Here is an 18,016-nt window from a genome sequence, read left to right as displayed (position 1 = left end):
ATGTTGTCCATCCAAAGATATAGGTTTAAAAGACAAAAATTTAGGCCTGCTATGATCTAAAAGATACTTTGAATTTAGAACCCATAGTAAACAAATGGTATGAGTTCTTATAGATGAATAGTATGCTAAAACCAGGATAAAACTGTTATAGTTAGTGTCTTAACCTAACTGTGATAATTTGGTTATAAATTACTGATTTTAAGTCCACTCTAAGAAATAGCTTTCCAGGAAAAAGTAGAAAATAGACATATCTGTGTTGATGGCTGGTAAGATTTGTATTTTGTGAAGACTTATCATGACTGCTATTCCCCAATTTCCTTTTCCACACCCCTGTAACATAAAAAATATGTTCCTCTGTCTTTTGCACAAACTTCAGCATACTTGAAATGGAGAATTCTTTTGCAGAATGAATGTTTACTTTGCCAATTATGTCATAGTACACCTCCAGGCACATGTCAAGGAGAGGATGATGGGTTCAGATTAAAGTGTTAAATTCATGTTTTGGATAGGTTTGAAGAATATTTCATAAACTCTGACAGCCCTCTTTACAGTCTTCCTTCTCTCCAGTGTGTGGCCTTTTCCCCCTTTCTGTGAAAGCTTTAAAAGCTTTAAGCATTACTTCTGCATGCCCTTGCCCCAAACAGCATTAAATACATGTTGCTTTGGGTTTGCTGGTATAGTGGGCTGCCACAGGTTTGGCTACTAATGAGTGCTTTTTTTTTTTTTTCCCCTCAATTTGCTTCATAATCAAAACTTTTCTGCTTCTTGGTACATTCTATATGACCTCTTATATAAGTCCTCAATATAAAAGCTACAAAATAAAGGAAATAACCAACTCAGAGAAGTGGATTATATTTTTGAATGAATGTCTGAATCTGTTATAGAAGGGAAAGGAGGTAAAAAAATAACTGAGTATAGTATACAAAAAACTAAAAAAAAAAAAATAATGTATAGACACATGTGCATACATATACCCTTTACCTCAGATTTGGGTCATTTAAATTCTTAAATGATTGAAGCCCTTCTTAGTCTATTTGTACTCTCCTTTTAATCATCATTAATATTAAAGGAACTTTTTAATTTATAGACTAGCCATGTCTACCTGAAGTATTCCCCAGTTAAATATAGCCTCAGATAATATAATTTTCCTAGAAATTTAAATTCAGTCTCTTCTTTAACAAAATAATTCTAAGTTCACTAGGAATATAAGATTATCTAAGAACATTTTTTAAAGTAATACAATGATTTGCCCAACTAGTCATTAAAGAATATTTTAAACATAATACTAATGGGAGTTCCCATCGTGGCACAGTGGTTAACGAATCTGACTAGGAACCATGAGGTTGCAGGTTCGGTCCCTGCCCTTGCTCAGTGGATTAACAATCTGGCATTGCCGTGAGCTGTGGTGTAGGTTGCAGACGTGGCTCAGATCCTGCATTGCTATGGCTCTGGCGTAGGCTGGTGGCTACGGCTCCGATTAGACCCCTAGCCTGGGAAACTCCATATGCCGCGGGAGCGGCCCAAGAAATAGCAAAAAAAAGACAAAAAAAAAAAATAATAACAATAATAATAATAATGACTGAAAACATTAGATGAATCAATGAATAGACTAGATTGACCTGAAACAAACTTTAGTTGTTAAAATCTTAAAGCATACATAAGTGAACATTCAGAAGGTCGCTGTGGAATGAGCCTTTAGAAAGTCTTTTAATTCAGGGTATGGCTTCATGTTTATTCTTTAAATAAGGAAAAGCTAGGGATGGTTTCAGTTGGCCCAGAAGATAATTAAGAAGTGGTATTTAGTTGCTTAATGAACAGTCTTCTTAACTGTCTGGTTTTCCTTTATCCTACTTTTTATGAAAAACATCTGTTTACCGTCTTCATAGTTCATTATACAAAATACAAATAAAAATAGTACATGAAAATCTCTTGCAACCCCAGAGATAGCCCCTATTCACTGTTTAATTGGGGGGGGATTATGGCTTTACTCTCAACATGGAAGTTCCTGGGCCAGGGATTGAATCTGAGCTATAGCTGTGACCTATACCACAGTTGTGGCAACCCTGGATCCTTTAACCCACTGCGCCGGGGCCAGGGATGGAACCTGCACCTCCACAGTGACCTGAGCTGCTACAGTTGGATTCTTAACCTACTGCATCACAGCAGAAACTCCATCACTGTCTGTAGTGTTTATATTGATTCTTTAATTGAGTGAAATTTTTTTTTAATTTTTGCTTTTTTTAGGGCCCCACTGAGGCATATGGAAGTTCCCAGGATAGGGGTGGAATCGGAGCTACACCTGCTGGCCCACACCACAGCCACAGCGATGCCAGATCCAAGCCATGTCTGCAACCTACACCACAGCTCTTGGCAATGCTGGATCCTTAACCCACTGAGCAGGGCCAGGGATCAAACCTGCATCGTCATGAATACCAGTCAGGTTTGTTTCCACTGAGACACGATGGTAACTCCTTCTTGTGGTCTTTTTTGACTGAAATGAAATTTTATATTTATTGATTGCTTTTCTGGACATTCTTAAATTTTTGCACTTTGAGGTTCCCAGCTAGGGGTTGAGTCAGAGCTGTAGCCACCAGCCTACACCACAGCTACAGCCATGTCAGATCCCAGCCAAGTTTTCGACCTACACCACCGCTCACGGCAGTGCTGGATCCTTAACCCACTGAGCGAGGCCGGGGATCAAACCTGCAACCTCATGGTTCCTAGTCGAATTCGTTTTCGCTGCACCACGATGGGGACTCCCCATCTCTGAACTTTTGATTCAGGAAGTTCTTTTGAAATTTTTCAGACTAACCCTAGCCAAGAGATTTGGAGCAAGTGTTCCATAATAATTTTGCATAGGTAAACACATACTTTTAAAAATGAGATTGAATTTTTGGGAGGCTAGTGCCAGTCTCCTATTTATTATACTCAATGAAACTTCTATCAAAACCCTTTCTAATGCTGTATGAAGAAGCTATGTTTGTTTATTCTTATATATAGATCTTTCTCTTAGAATTTCAAATCAATGAAAGCAAAAGTTTGCATGCCTTCAGATTAAAAAATAGCATATCTGAAGCAAGTTTGAATGCCAAAAAAGGTTTAAAATTTAAAGAACTATATAGTTTATATGTGCTAGTTAAGTACAGAAACAAACATCTTAAACCTGTCACTTAAATGATCTTTGAACTAAAAATGTAAAATTCTAGTATTTTTTAAAATTTATAGGGGATTGAGAAAGCAGAATAATTCGCAAGTCTTATTTTTTTTCCTCAAAGTAGTCCCTTACAATTTAGGATTACTTTAAGTTCAGTTAGAATGTATCAGCATACTTAATATTCTCAAATGAAAAGGTATTATTACTAAACAACACATACTTCTCAGAGAATTTTTTTTTTTTTACTTTATATGCATAAAATTTGTTATAGCTATTTTCAATTCATTTACTTTGTGGCATAATTTTATGAATTAGCCACTTAAGGACTTAGATTGTTGCCCATTTTCAGTGCCTTTATGGTTGCATGGTGAGGAGTACTGACATTTATCATTCTCTTTTATAAAAAGTGTATCAGGCCTTTGGTTATCTTGCTTGACACTGGTCCAAGATGTCTTTCTTTTTAAAAGGTCTTTTCTTCCCATTATTTCTGTAATTGTCTTGCCATCTCTGTCTTGGTTTTAGACTAGTTCATTATACAATCAGTTTCTAATATGTTGGTTTTTTTATTCACTATTCGATATTTGTTTTAATATATGTTCTTGTTTTAGCAGGTAAAAGAATCATAACAAAATTTTTTCTTTTAAAAAAATTAATGTTATTCTCTAACCTAATAACTGTCTTTTTATGCATCTTGCACATCAACTTTTTTTTCATTAACAGCTGAGATCTTTTGTGAAAAGAAAGCAAAACTCCATGTTTAACTAGAGCTTTCCTGGGAGCTAAGTTAATTACTAACGGATCTCCTTCCCTCACCTCCATGTCTCTAAACAATGGTGAATCTTTTAACTTTGGCTGCATCTTTAAAAATTGGTGGTTAGGTAGAAGTCTAACAAAACTAGGCTCACCAAACTTGGCAGCAGAAATAAGCTTAGTCTACCCCAATTACTTTATTATATTTCTACCTTAAGTTCGAAACGTTTTTTTTGGAAACATTCGATGCTGTTTGTGATTTTCAAAACCTAGAAAGGAAACAAATTATTCAGTGTTTCAGAGTATTGAATGAGTTTATAAAATATCTGAGGGAGTCAAATTTCTATAGTTATCTCTTTCTAGACATTTATTCAATATTAAAAATGGATTATAGGAGTTTCCTTCATGGCTCAGCAGTTAGCCAACCGACTAGGATCCATGAGGATGCGGGTTCAATCCCTGGCCTTGCTCAGAGATCAAGGATCTGACGTTGCCATGAGCTGTGATGTAGGCTGCATATGTGGCTTGGATCCCAGGTTGCTGTGGCTGTGGGGTAGGCCAGCGGCTGCAGCTCTAATTTGATCCCTAGCCTGGGAACCTCCATATGCTGCCGGTGCAGCCCCAAAAAGAAAAAAAAAAAAAAGGATTATAAAAGGTAAAGTCTTAAAGTATTATTCAACCAATAGGAAGTGTTAAAGTTAAGCTAGCGTGGGTGAGTTAGAACTCATCTACTTTGCATAAGTTCTTCAGATATTAAATGGTGGTCAGTTTTCAAAGTTCGTATATGCTTACAAATTGGTGCTGGGACCATAAATAGTTGTCTCTCTTACCTACATAGTTTCACAATTGTATGCTTGTTAACTGGCAATGCAAATTTCTTTATTCTAAAACAGCATTTAAAAAGAAAACCATTCAGTTGCTCAAATCTCAGTTGTGGTTCACAGGTGTGATTTGGTTCTTAGATGTATTTGTTTTCTCAGCTCCAATGAAAGCATTGGCCTTGTGTTCCTTTTTTTTTTTTTCTTTTTCGTTTTCCTCTTTTTTGGCTGCCCGGTGGTATGTGGAGTTCCCAGGCCAGGGATCAGATCCAAGCCACAGTTGCAAACCTGCACTGCATCTTAACCTACTGTCCCGGGCCAGGGATGGAACCTGCGTCCCAGCACTCCAGAGATGCTGCCAAACCCATTGATCCACACAATGAGATTTATTCTGTGTTTCAAGTAGAACATATCTATTATTTCCTCATGATTATTGTGAAATTGGTCAACACACACATACATACAAATCAATCCTTACACATAAATAAGGATTCTCTAAGTGACATTTTGGCCTCAACAAGAAAAAAGTCTGACAAGGACCCTTCCTGCACACTCCTAATTTAATTTTATATGTGGCATTTTTTAATGTTACTATGTGGTCATTTGAATGTGGACTGTTTTTTTAATTAGTGACTTCCACATATTTGACCACTGATTTCAAATTGAAAATATATGTGGAACCAATCTATTTACCATCATTCACTATTAGGAAATTTTAAATGCAAATCCCATCAAACCAGTATGTCCTAATCTTTTTTTCTGCTGCCAAATTTGAATAATCTCTGTTTTAAAGTAAATAGAGAATACTGAACTAATTACTTTCTCTGCATGGATACAGGTTCTGGTTTCTACTCATTCTCCTTGACTTCTTAGGCCATACAGTATGTTTCATTGCATTTTCACACACCCTTCCTTTCCCCCTGTCACTCCTTATATGGATAACTCTTTAAAACTCTCACTCCCTCCCCTTCTACTTTGCCCTTTATCCAAACTCTCTATGTGCTTATTGCTCTGAAACTCTGGGACATTTAGCCCATACAATAATAGCGCTCGACTTGTCCCCCTGTTCCTCCAGGAAAGGAAGTTCTTCAAAGGCTTCTTTGGAAAAGTAAGTTTGATGCCACATTCGTGCTTGCTTTATAAGGAGTTACACCCCTAGTATAGCACTGACATTTTTTTTTTTTTTTTTTAAGGACTACATCTTCGGTTTCTTTATAATACAGGAATTGATCTGACTGTGGAATTTAGTGAATTGGAAAGCTGCTATCTATAATGTTACCTAAATATGATGATACATAGGAAAGTCCAGTAAATACATCAAGTAGGTTAAAAAAGAATTGCCTCTTCAAGACGAGGCATTAAAAGAAATTTAATTTGATCTTGCAAAATTGTTCATATTAGCATATTGAGTTTTTTAACAAGTTAGTTTTACTAAGTGCTCAGTATTGACAGAGAAATGGGAAGAAATTAAAGTGAAAATTAAATGTATCCCAAATTTTACATTCATTGCTCTTACTTTTTCTCAACTAAAATTAAATTTCAGGGCAAGTAAGTAAAAGTACATAAACTTATCTCTGGGGATCCTATGACTTTTAACTTGGAATGCTAGTCTGAGAAAAACTGTCTTAATGAATAGTCTACCAAATATCTGTCATATATGGAATGTTCTTTATGTAGATATTTTTCAAAGAATGATTGTTCAGTGTTCAGATTTCCTTAGAATTAAGAATATATAGGATGACAATACAAAAATAAATACATTTCTAACATTTTTGTGTCTAAATTTATCATTGTTTAGTTTTGAGGAAGTGCTGCAAAATAATTTAGACTGAGACAGTATTTTTAAAAAAACTACTCTTGGGACTTCCCATTGTGGCTCAACAGTAAGAAACCTGACTGGTATCCATGAGGATGAGAGTTTGATCCCTGACTTCACTCAGTGGATTAAGGATCTGGCATTGCCATGAGCTTTGGTATAGGTTGCAGACGCAGCTCCAATCCCACATTGCTGTGGATGTGGTATAGGCTGGCAGCTGTAGCTCTGATTCACCCCTAGCCTGGGAACTTCCATATGCTGTATGTGTGGCCCTAAAAAGAAAAAAAAAAAAAAAAAAAAAAAACTACTCTCATTGAATAACTGAGTATACATTACTAAAAGTTTGTTTATAAAAATCCTATCGCAGTTGGTTTTCCACTGGGTGGTTTTGTTACTTTGGAAATTTGTTTTAAAGAATGATTAGTTCCCATTTCCTCCTCAAGTAAATATTTTAGTCATAACCCATTTTTTTTTTTACATGTTCTTGTTTAGGTCACCTTTATACTAACGTAAATAAGTTTGAAGGATTTTAGATTGAGTAGTTTAATTCAGTAACTTCTATCAATGTGAAATTAAAAGTTGTGTAATTTACCCACATCTGTCACAAAGAAAAATTTTTTAGACATATTTTTTATTTTTACAAAAAAAATTTTAGTAGCTATTTTGAGCTTGAGTTAAATTAACAGGACCATGGAATGTGAGATCTATATCTAGAAAGAAATAATCCTGTAGACACTTGAATCGTTATAAATAGCCACTATAATTGTTAAGCAGATTTTTTTGTGGAGCACTCATTCTTTTCCAAATAGAATTTCTCAAAGCAATTTCACATCACCACAATTAAAATACAAATGCAATTTTAGTTGTCTTCTAAGTGATCGGTTTTTAATTTGTCTACTTAATAAAACAGTCTTTCTTGTTTCTGAAGCCTAGGTTGTAGAAAATATTGATTTGGTTTATAGAAAAAACACGTTAATTTTTAAAAGGTTTTAACATGATTTTAGAAAACGAAGATAGTTTGCACTTGAGAATCAGTTCCAAGGTGGCAGTATTCATTGCTGTATATAATTAGGTCATGGTGCATCTACAGTATCACTGAACTGGGTCACACTGGCTTCTTAGCTGTTTTTGCTGCATCTTGTTACATGGTAAATTTATATGGCGAGAGAGAAAACTATGAATTATCTCAATTCTTAAAAATAACCCTGAAATGATTATTCTTCCCTGTTTTACAGTAACAAAACTAAAGTTTACAGAGGTTAAGTGATTTGCCTGAAATCGCAGATATAATAAGGGGTAGTAGCTAGGATTTGAACCCAAATAATCTGACTCCAGGGTTTGCATTTTCTCTCTCTCTTTTTTTTTTTTTTTTTTTTGCTTTTTAGGGCCACACCTACAGCATATGGAGGTTCCCAGGCTAGGGGTTGAATCAGAGCTTCAGCTACCTGCCTACACCACAGCCATAGCAACACCAGATTTGAGCCACATCTGCAACCTACACCACAGCTCATGGCAACGCCAGATCCTCAACCCACTAAGTGAGGTGAGGGATTGAACCCGTGTCCTCATGGATGCCAGGTCCAGTTCATTAAACCACTGAGCCACGACGGGAACTCCACTTTCTAACTTATTTCTTTTCCTATCTTTTTTGTTTTTATTTAAGTATAGAAGATTTACAATGTTATGTTAATTTTTACTGTACAGCAAATTGATTCAGTTATGTATGTGTGTGTATGTACCTTAAAAAAATATTTTCCGGGAGTTCCCATCGTGGCGCAGTGGTTAACGAATCCGACTAGGAACCATGAGGTTGCGGGTTCGATCCCTGCCCTTGCTCAGTGGGTTAACGATCCGGCGTTGCCGTGAGCTGTGGTGTAGGTCGCAGACACGGCTCGGATCCTGAGTTGCTGTGGCTCTGGTGTAGGCCAGCGACTACAGCTCCAATTCGACCCCTAGCCTGGGAACCTCCATATGCCACAGGAGCGGCCCAAGAAATGGCAAAAAGGCAAAAAAAAAAAAAAAAAAAATTTTCCATTATGGTTTATCGTAGGATATTGGATATAGTTCACTGTGCTATACAGTAGGACCTTGTTTATCCTCTATCTTTCTTCTTTAAAGGTAGTAATTTAATTTTGGATTTTATCTCTGGTCAGTTTATTTTTTTATTAGTTAAAGCTTTAAAGAATCTTTTCCAGTGGTTCAAACTAACATTTTATTTATTTGGAGATATTTAAATCATACTAGTGAGTTAGACTCCTATAGGATTTCCTTAAAAGATACTAAGCAATTCTGTAATGTGAACAAGTATGACTTTCAGAATTCTTTTTTCCTTCTAGTTTTCTTGAGATATAATTGACATACAGCACTAAATCAGTTGTGGCTCAGCATAATGATTCGACTTCATACGTCATGAAATGATTACTACAATAAGTTTAATGAACATTCATCATCTGATAGAGATGTAATGCAGAATTCTTATGTTATTGTGGGAAGAATTCTTTATAAAAAGGCAAAGCATTTTATTTATATTCAGTTTTTTTAATTTACAGTAAGTCATTCAAAGACTTTGAAAACCAAGGGAGGAAAAAGCATCACTCATAATCTTTCTAGAAATGTGCTTTTAAATGAAAAACTTTAATTTGGAGCCTTTTAAATCTTCTAAGTTGCCATCATTAAACTCACACTCACACTAATCTATAAGAAGTAGTCTAGGAGTTCCTGTTGTGGCGCAGTGGTTAACGAATCTGACTAGGAACCATGAGATTGCAGGTTCGATCCCTGGCCTCGATCAGTGGATTAAGGATCCAGTGTTATGAGCTGTGGTGTAGGTCGCAGAGGTGGCTCAGATCCCGCATTGCTGTGGCTGTGGTGTAGGCCGGCGGCTACAGCTCCGATTCGACCCCTAGCCTGGGAACCTCCACATGCTGCGTGGGAGTGGCCCTGAAAAGGCAAAAAGACCCCCCAAAAAAAAAAGGTAGTCTAGTGGAAGAGATTTGGCTTGTTGAGTTTGCTAGTCAGTTGTGTTTTGATGAAAGCTAAAAAATGAAGAATCTCATGGAACAGTATATGGTAGGGAATTTTTATCTAGTGCACTTCCTCATAATTTTGATACTTTCTTAGCCTTCATATCATGTGTAGTTTAATGGTCCAAGATAAAGAAACAACTAACAGTTACCAAGAAGTATTTCATCAAACATATTTGCATAAAAGTGGGTAGATGGAAGAATTATTTGCCTTGATTCTGAATCATGGCCAGAACTGCTGCTGCTTTTCCCTAAGTTGTGTCTTGGACCTTATCACCCTGTCTGAATCCTGCCGGGGGCCTGACCTCCCTGTTCCTCCAGTTAACGGGCAATGCCTCCAGAAGATTTAGCAGTGAGGAACAGATAAACCTGGATATGTTACAGGGCTGTATTATTAACCCTTTGTAAGAGTATACAAATCCTAAAAGAGAAGGGAGGAAAAAAGCCCTGAGACCCTGAAACACCTTGTTTTCATAGTTGATTTACAATGTTGTGTCAATTTCTGCTGTACAGCAAAGTGGCCCAGACACACACACTCACACACTCTTTTCCTCATATTATCTTCCATCATGTTCTATCACAAGTGAATAGATGTAGTTCCCTGCATTCTATAGCAGAGTTTGAAATACCTTTTTTTAAACTTAGCTACATAAAATTGCTCATTGTTTTAGGAAAGCCAAGAATATGCTCAACTTTTTAGGAAGTATTATATGCAGCTGCTAGTGTATTTAGCATACTGGGCAAATACCAAGCAATTATGTGGCACTTAACATTTGAAAAGGATCTTCTAATTTTAATGTATTTAAGGAAATTCATGAACTGAGTAATCTATATTACCATTTTATGAGGAACTGACTGAACATAGGGTGGCCTAAGAATATTTTATATCTCTATTAGGTCTCTTTTTAAAGCCATCGTATTAGAAAAACTCAGTTCGGTCTACCTTCTGTGAATCTTTCTCCTATCTGTCTCTCTTACTGCTGACACAAAACACTTCAACTCTGGTCATCAAATGTGTAGAGATTTCTCCCTTACACCAAACGGTTCTCTGTGACACCATCTGGATTTCCTACAATTTAACTCAATTCTAACACTGTATACCTGGAGAGTGTCAGATCCCATAGATATAAGGACTCGGTCTCACAAGACTGCTCACCCACTTCAGATGCCACTTGCAGGTAGTAGGTCCCCAGGTTCCCTGTAACTTCTTTTTAATTTGGTGACAAATTGGAGCTCCTCCTCCTCCTCAGTTTTGATTAATTTGCTCACGGAATTCAAGGAAACACTTATGTTTACCACTTTATTAAAGGATATGATGAAAGATAGAGATGAGCCAGATGAAGAGATATGTAGTAGGACAAGGTCTGGGAGTGTCCCAAGTGCAGGAGCTTCTGTCCCTTTGAAATTGGAGTATGTCACCCTCTCCGTGTGGATGTGTTTGCTAACCTGGAAGCTCTCTGAACCTTGTGCTACTGGAGTTTTGTGGAGGCTTCCTCACAAAGGCATGATTGATTATTAATTCCAATTCCAGCCCCTCTTCCCTCTTTAGAGGGTGGGGGATGAGGCTGAAAATCCCCGGTGACCCACCCTCATCCAGGAGCCTCCCCCGCAGCCCCCAGCCCCACCCTAGGGTTGTTTCTGAACAAAAGACGCTCTTATCACTTAGGAATTTACAAGGGTTTTTTAAGACATGGGAGTGGGGTCAAAGACCAAATATCAGGATAAAAGGTGCTCTTGGGGCTCTTATCACTTAGGAAATTACAAGAATTTCAGGAGCTCTATTCCAGGACCAGGCAGAGACCAATATATATTTTCTACCATCTCTCAGCCATTTACTTGTATTTATATAGAGCTTTATGGTTTGTGTTGGGCTTTGACCTACTTCCTGACTTGCTACTCATAGCAGCTCAGTAAATTAGACATGATAGTTCATGAAACTACATTTTTACAAATGAATAAACAAGCTCAAAGAGGTCACCCAGCTAGTAGTAAATGGCAGTGCCTACCCTGAAAGCAAGGTTTTCTGAAACTTCCTGCAGAGTTCTTTCATCCAGCCCACATTGATGTTTTCTCATTAAAGGTGGGCCTTGATTATAGTGAAAGGAGAAGGGTTGGATGCAGTGGACCCTAGACAGCCCAAGGGCCTGAATGCTTCCCACAAACGTGCATTGTATGGTCTGTGCACAGTTTGTAAATTTGAATCATTTGCCAGTATTTCAAACATTGAAAAACTTCATATAAAAGCTGGGATATCTCTCTTAAGAATTGGAAGATCTGGCAAAATGGCATACTTTCTATGCAGCAACAATGGGTTGCTGAGTATCAGTTGTACCCTTTGGTCACCTGTTTGCCACAATCCCTGCATCTCTCTACTGTCCTTACTCAGCCTGCTTCACTCATTTTGTTATCTGCTTTTAACCCTGTCGGCATTTGAGTTTGCAAACTCATCCCTGGGCTATTATTTGACTGAGGGGGAACCACTTCTAATTGTAAAAAATCACCTAAAATATTATAATATCTGTTCTAACAGATACTGTTAATGTATTGCCAAGTGTACTTTTTTCTTTTTTTTTTTTTTTTTTTTTTTTTGCTCTTTAGGTCTGCACTCCCAGCATAGGGAGGTTCCTAGGCTAGGGGTCGAACCGGAGCTACAGCTGCCAGCCTACGCCACAGCCACAGCAGTGTCAGATCCGAGCCGCGTCTGCAACCTACACCACAGCTCACCACAACGCCAGATCCCTAACCCACTGAACGAGGCCAGGGACCGAACCCAAAATCTCATGGTTCCTAGTCGGATTCCTTTCTGCTACATCACAACGGGAACTCCTGCCAAGTGCATTTTTCAAGTTTTTATGCTGTCACAATTGCAGTGGCATCATTAGAAATAGTTATGTTTTAGAGAATACATAGTTGAAAAGTAATGCATGTATTGTTTTCACCTAATTCTCAAGAGTAAAACATTTCACGGTATTTATGACCACTGTTAAATCAGTGTACTTACATCTACTTTCTATTTAGATTTCCCCAATTTTTTCTTTGACAAATTGTATTTAGTGCTTATCTTCATTCCAGATTCTTTCCCTTAGAAGTGAGGGAATATCTCTTGCCCCTTTTCTCTGCTTCCTTTTTGCTTTTTAAATTTCCATGCCTTTCTATAAATTTTACCTTCTCTTATAGTTTATTAGATTCATCTTCTAGGTTTTGGTTTATTTTTCCTTTTGAAGTGCGTTATAGCAGATTGCCGAAGAAGAAAAGGGACAATCCCAAACGTAATCAGAAGATTTCCACTGATCCTTAGCATCAGTATTTGCTATGACATGATCAATTAATATGTCAAATGCCCTGGTCACTGGCCTTTTCTAGATTAAAAAAAAAAAAAGGTGTTAACCTTTGGAGTTATCTTTTTTATTTTGTATTCATGAAGAGTTTCCTGGTGGCTCAGCAGGTTATGGATCTGGCATTGTCACTGCTGTGGTGTGAGTTCGATCCCTGGCCTGTGAACGTCCATATGCGAGTATGGCCAAAAAGAGGGAAAAAATGCATAACTACACATTTAAAAGGATAAATTCAAAAAATAAAGTTCAGTAGTTCTTAAGCCTCAAGTCACAGTTAATGTCTAAAACATACTAGGAACTGTACTAGGCTATCCAGATCAAAGCTAAGCAAGAAAATCTTTTTTTAGTCCATTTACTCTCATTTTTAGATGACTGTTTGACTCCTCTTTCCTTTTCCTTAAAACTCTAGAATTTCTTACTCTGTTCTCTTGCAGCTGATGACCTTGCTTCCTACTTCACTGAAAAAGTAGAATTAATCAGAAGAAAACTCAAATATGACACCACATCTACTCTCCTATGTGCATTCATGCACATATACCCTGTTCCCTCCTATTCAAGAGATGAGCTGTCTGTGCTTCTAGCTGAGGCCAATTCCTAGATTCTTATTCCAGCTCTTATTTACTCTGATAATGCTACCATCTCTCTCCTCCATAATCAGTTTTTCTTTCTCTAGTGGATCATTCATTAGCATGGAAACAAACCATCTTTTTTTAAAAAGGTTTCTTCTTGGTGCCTTCAGTTTCTGTTCTCCTTTGCTCTGTTAAACTCAATTTAATCAGACTTCTCCCCTCAGTAGTTGTCAAGTCATCGTATGATTGTTCCAGTGGTCCTATCAATTTTCTCAACCATCCGCAGCATTTGACATAGCCCATCCCTCCCGCTTCTTGAAACACTGTTGATTGAGAGTTCAGGGGTCATACTCTCTTGATTTTCCTTTACGATGCTGCCTACTTCTCAGACGTTGGACTCTGCTCTACCTACACCTCTCCTTTGATGATCTCTTCCAGTGGTATGGGATTAAATACCACCTCTGTGCTGAGAAATTAGACATTTCTATCTCCAGACATCTCTCCTGAACTCTGTAGTGGTATTTCCATCTTAGAAGCAGTATAACATAAGGGTCATGGACACAGACTCTTGGGATCTAGATTGATTGTATTTAACCCTGGCTCAGCCACTTCTTAGCTTTATGTCCTTGGGAGAGGTTCTTAACCATTCTGTACCTCAGCTTCCACATCTATTAGAAAAGGATAATACTGATTCCAACCTCATGTGATTGTTGTGAAGATTAAATGATAAATGTAAGCCAAGTATACAGAACAGGCTGCCATTTGGATAAATACCAGGTATCATCATCATCATCATCATTAAATACTTCATACTAGGTATCTCACACTAACACGTCACAAACCAAATTCTGAAACTCTCAGTTTCATCCTTTCCTGTCCGTCCTATCAGCAGTTCCTGTCTTACCACCTCCACCACAACTGCCCTGGTCCAGCTTCTCCTCTCCCCTGAATCATTGCATTAGTGTTCCCTTCCACCTGCTTTAATGATTATCCCCCTGCCATCTGTTCTCAAGGTATTACCCTGAGTGATTTTTTTTTAGAACAGGTCTGATGTGTTGCCCCACTGCCCCAGATCCTCCAGTAGCTTCCTGACCTACTCAGAGTAAAAACTGAAGTCTTTTTTTCTGACCTTTTTCCTATCTTCTCCTCTTGCTTCCTCTGTTCCAGCCACACTAGCCTCCTTGCTATGCCTAGACCAGGTTTGCTTCCATCTCAAGACCTTTGCACTTGCTATAACCTCTAATCTGGAACATGCATCATCCAGATATATGCATGACTCACTTCTTCATCTCTTTCCATTCTTTTCTCAAAAGCCCCATTTTCAGTGAGGCAGTCACTGAGAGAACCTTATTTTAAATTTCAAATGCGGAGTTCCCATCGTGGCGCAGCGGAAACAAATCCGACTAGGAGCCATGAGGTTGCAGGTTCAATCCCTGGCCTTGCTCAGTGGGTTAGGATCTGGCATTGCTGTGAGCTGTGGTGTAGGTTGCAGACGTGGCTTGGATCCAGCATTGCTGTGGCTGTGGCGTAGGCTGGCAGCTATAGCTCCAATTCGACCCCTAGCCTGGGAAGCTCCCTTTTTAGGGTGCAGCCCTAAAAAGAAAAAAAATGTCAAATGCCACCCTCTTCCATATAGACACACTCACTATTCCCTTCCTAGCTTTATTTTCCTCTGATAGGAGTCATCACCATTTGTCATAGCATTCATTTTACTTATTTATCTCTTCCTCACTAAAACATAAGCTTTCTGTGGACAGAGATCTTCACCTATTTTGTTCAGTGCTGAAATCTTCAATGCCTGGAATAGTATGTGCTCCATAGTAGCTGCTCCAAAATGTCTGAGTTGGTGAGTGACATATGCACTGCTTTCAAGTTCACCGTGTAGTGGGAAAAAACAGGTTAAAAAAAAAAGGTCACCAAATTGTGGAATAATAACAGGTACTGCTGGAGCAGAGAGGGAGAATAAATGTGAGAGATTGTGATTAAGGCTTCTGAGAGGAGATGATACCTAAGGCTGAGATTTTAGACTGTTAAGTTCCAGTTAAATTCAATTAGAGGAGAAAAGCATTTCAGAGAGAAGGAACAGCATTAACAGGACCACTAGGGTGAGAGAGAACCTGCTCTAACTCATTCACTCATTCGATCTGGGGACATACAGAAGGAGACAAAAGATAAGACCCAAGTTTATGCTACAGATGACCAAGGCATGGCGGAATCCTTCACTATGAGAAGAGGTGTATAAAATGATTTGGTTTTGATTAGGTTGGATTTGAGATCCCTGTGGAATTTTTATTTTTGTTAATATATACATTTGAAATAAGAGCTTAATATTAGAATAGTTTCTAGGTTCCCTCCTTCCCTTAAAAGTGATTTGCAAACTAGAAGAGCTAAATTGCCTCCAAAAATCTCACCTTTGCTGTTTGGTTCATGACCTGCTACCATCCTTTATCTTTTCCGAAAAGCATTTAAAGGCCCTTCCCACTTAAGAAAGTACAGGTTAAAAGTTACTGTACTTTTTTTTTTTTTTTTTTTTTTTTACAAAGCAGCCATTGGAGGTAGTATCAGTTTCAAATCCTATAGAAAGTTGTGTTTTCTCCTTCATTGTCTTGTCCTTCGGAAGTACAGACTTTTATCCTGGAATTATAAGAGAAAATTTGTTCATTAAATTTGAACATAAAAATTTGTTCAGTTCTGTTCAGAAATTCAAATGTCATCAAATAATAGATTTTAAGGCCCTTAAAATCAGATTTTTTTAAAAAAATGAAGCCAAGTTTCCTGTGAAAGAAGTCTCTGTTTATTTGTTACAGGCACACTGTGTCATGGTTGCCTGCTAATATGTTGTTATTATTCCATAATGACTAGGTTATCTCTGTGTGTGTAGGTGTGATAGAAAGACTGACCAGAGATTCTTTATACATTGGGTACCTTTGAAGGCCTCTTTGGTGTGTAGCAGAAAGAACTCTGCACAATATCATGGCAAATCACTTGCTCAGAAAGAATGACTTGTTCTACCTTTCCTGCCCAAATTGGTCTGTTTGCTGCTGTTGCTTCTTAACACTTCATAGCTATGCCAAATTGTGCTTCTGTGTGTCTTTAGAGCATTTCTTTGCTTTAGCTTCCATTAGAACACTTTTTTGCTGTCATCTATCATATGCCCAGTACAATTGTCTTGCCTCCAAATAGCACTTCTATCTTTATTAATTGCATGTTCTTATTGCTGGTCTTAGGAATCATAGAACTTTAGAGTTGGACTGCACCTGAAATTTGGGTCTCAGTTTGAAATAGTGTAAGCACATTTTAAAAAAAGGAAAAAAATTCAGAGACAATTCCAAACAGGTCTAACATTTCAGTATAATGATTTGTCTTTTCAAAACAGGTTTAAGTAATGATTGCTTTCCAGGGCTTCTGATGATTTGTATCAGAGGTCATCAAATTATGGTATGGCCCACTACCTGTTTTTGTAAATAAAGTTTTATTGGAACGAATTAATGTCCATTTGTTTACGTATTGTCTGTGGCTGCTTCTGTACTGCAGGGCCAAGTTGAGTAGTTGTGACATAGACCATAGGGCCTGCAAAGCCTTTGATATTTGGTCTTTCACCAAAAAAAAGCTTGCCAATCCCTCATTTAAACAGTTTAGAAACTTACTTTTTCGACTGGGAATCTGAAGTACTTCCTCAGATAACACCAATGTGTAAAATAAAAGAGTGACTGTAAGGCTCTGTCAGCATACTGAGACTATTACCACCTTGTGATCTCCATCCTTTAAAAAAATTTTTAAGTGGGAACTACTCCGAAAAAGCAAAAAAAAACCTTCTGGAGATAAATAGGTAGGTAGATGGCAGTTCTTTACGTGATTAGTTATTTCATTGCCTTTTACATTTGGGGGGAAATGATCTTACAGTGTACTGAGCTTGTTTAGTTACTATTCCATGTCACTTTTGCAGCGGTTTGGTGTTTCTTCACTGGCATTTTCATGTTCAGATTACCTATACATTTTTTCTACTTGCAGTTCAAGTTTATTGATTAGTAATTTATAATAGACCCACTACCTGCCATCATCTTCTCCAGGGTCCGAGTCTGCTTAATTTCCGTATTGGTTTATATCTACCCATAATGAAAGATGTTTGAGGGAAATATTAGTTTTAAAATTCTAATTTGAATATTTAGAGAGCTGAGTGGTCACCTGAAAATTATACTTTATTTGACAGTTTTTATTCATAGGGTAGCTTGATCCTTCTCAGAGTTTACTGCAGTTCTGTTAATGTTAGACCCATTTTCTTTCCTGAAGAATAAGCAGTTTTTTCTTTGTTGTAAAGCATTTTCATACATTGACACTAGTCAGTATGAATTCTACCTATAACCTTGAAATTATTATTAAAATAGAAAGTGTTGGAACAATAGTGATAAAAGAATTCTTGGAGTTCCTGTCGTGGCTCAGTGGTTAACGAATCCAAATAGGAACCATGAGGTTGCGGGTTCAATCCCTGGCCTTGCTCAGTGGGTCAAGGATCTGGCGTTGCCGTGAGTTGTGTAGGTCGCAGATGCGGCT

The 18,016-nt window shown here is 37.6% G+C and overlaps 1 protein-coding gene across 37 annotated transcripts in view; it reads left to right on the top strand.

The window, feature by feature from the left end:
* NUMB (NUMB endocytic adaptor protein) overlaps positions 1-18,016 on the top strand; it is a 174,252-nt gene that overhangs the window by 132,766 nt on the left and 23,470 nt on the right. For 17 of the 37 annotated variants that reach the window (XM_084969730.1, XM_084969725.1, XM_021099482.2 and 14 more), the window contains one exon: positions 5,798-5,830. The exons of the other annotated variants lie outside the window; for them this stretch is intronic. In XM_084969730.1, coding sequence (XP_084825856.1) covers positions 5,798-5,830 — 33 coding nt within the window. The remainder of the gene's footprint in view (positions 1-5,797; positions 5,831-18,016) is intronic. 37 annotated transcript variants of the gene reach the window in all.

This window comes from Sus scrofa, chromosome 7 (genome assembly GCF_054392235.1).
Source record: "Sus scrofa isolate SSC_HxYL_T2T_F1_AM1 chromosome 7, Sscrofa_HxYL_maternal_Yorkshire_Landrace_v2.0, whole genome shotgun sequence".
In the NCBI taxonomy this organism is placed as follows: Eukaryota; Metazoa; Chordata; class Mammalia; order Artiodactyla; family Suidae; genus Sus; species Sus scrofa.
Note: the sequence above shows the minus strand (reverse complement) of the source record. Positions and strands in the feature narration are given on the sequence as shown.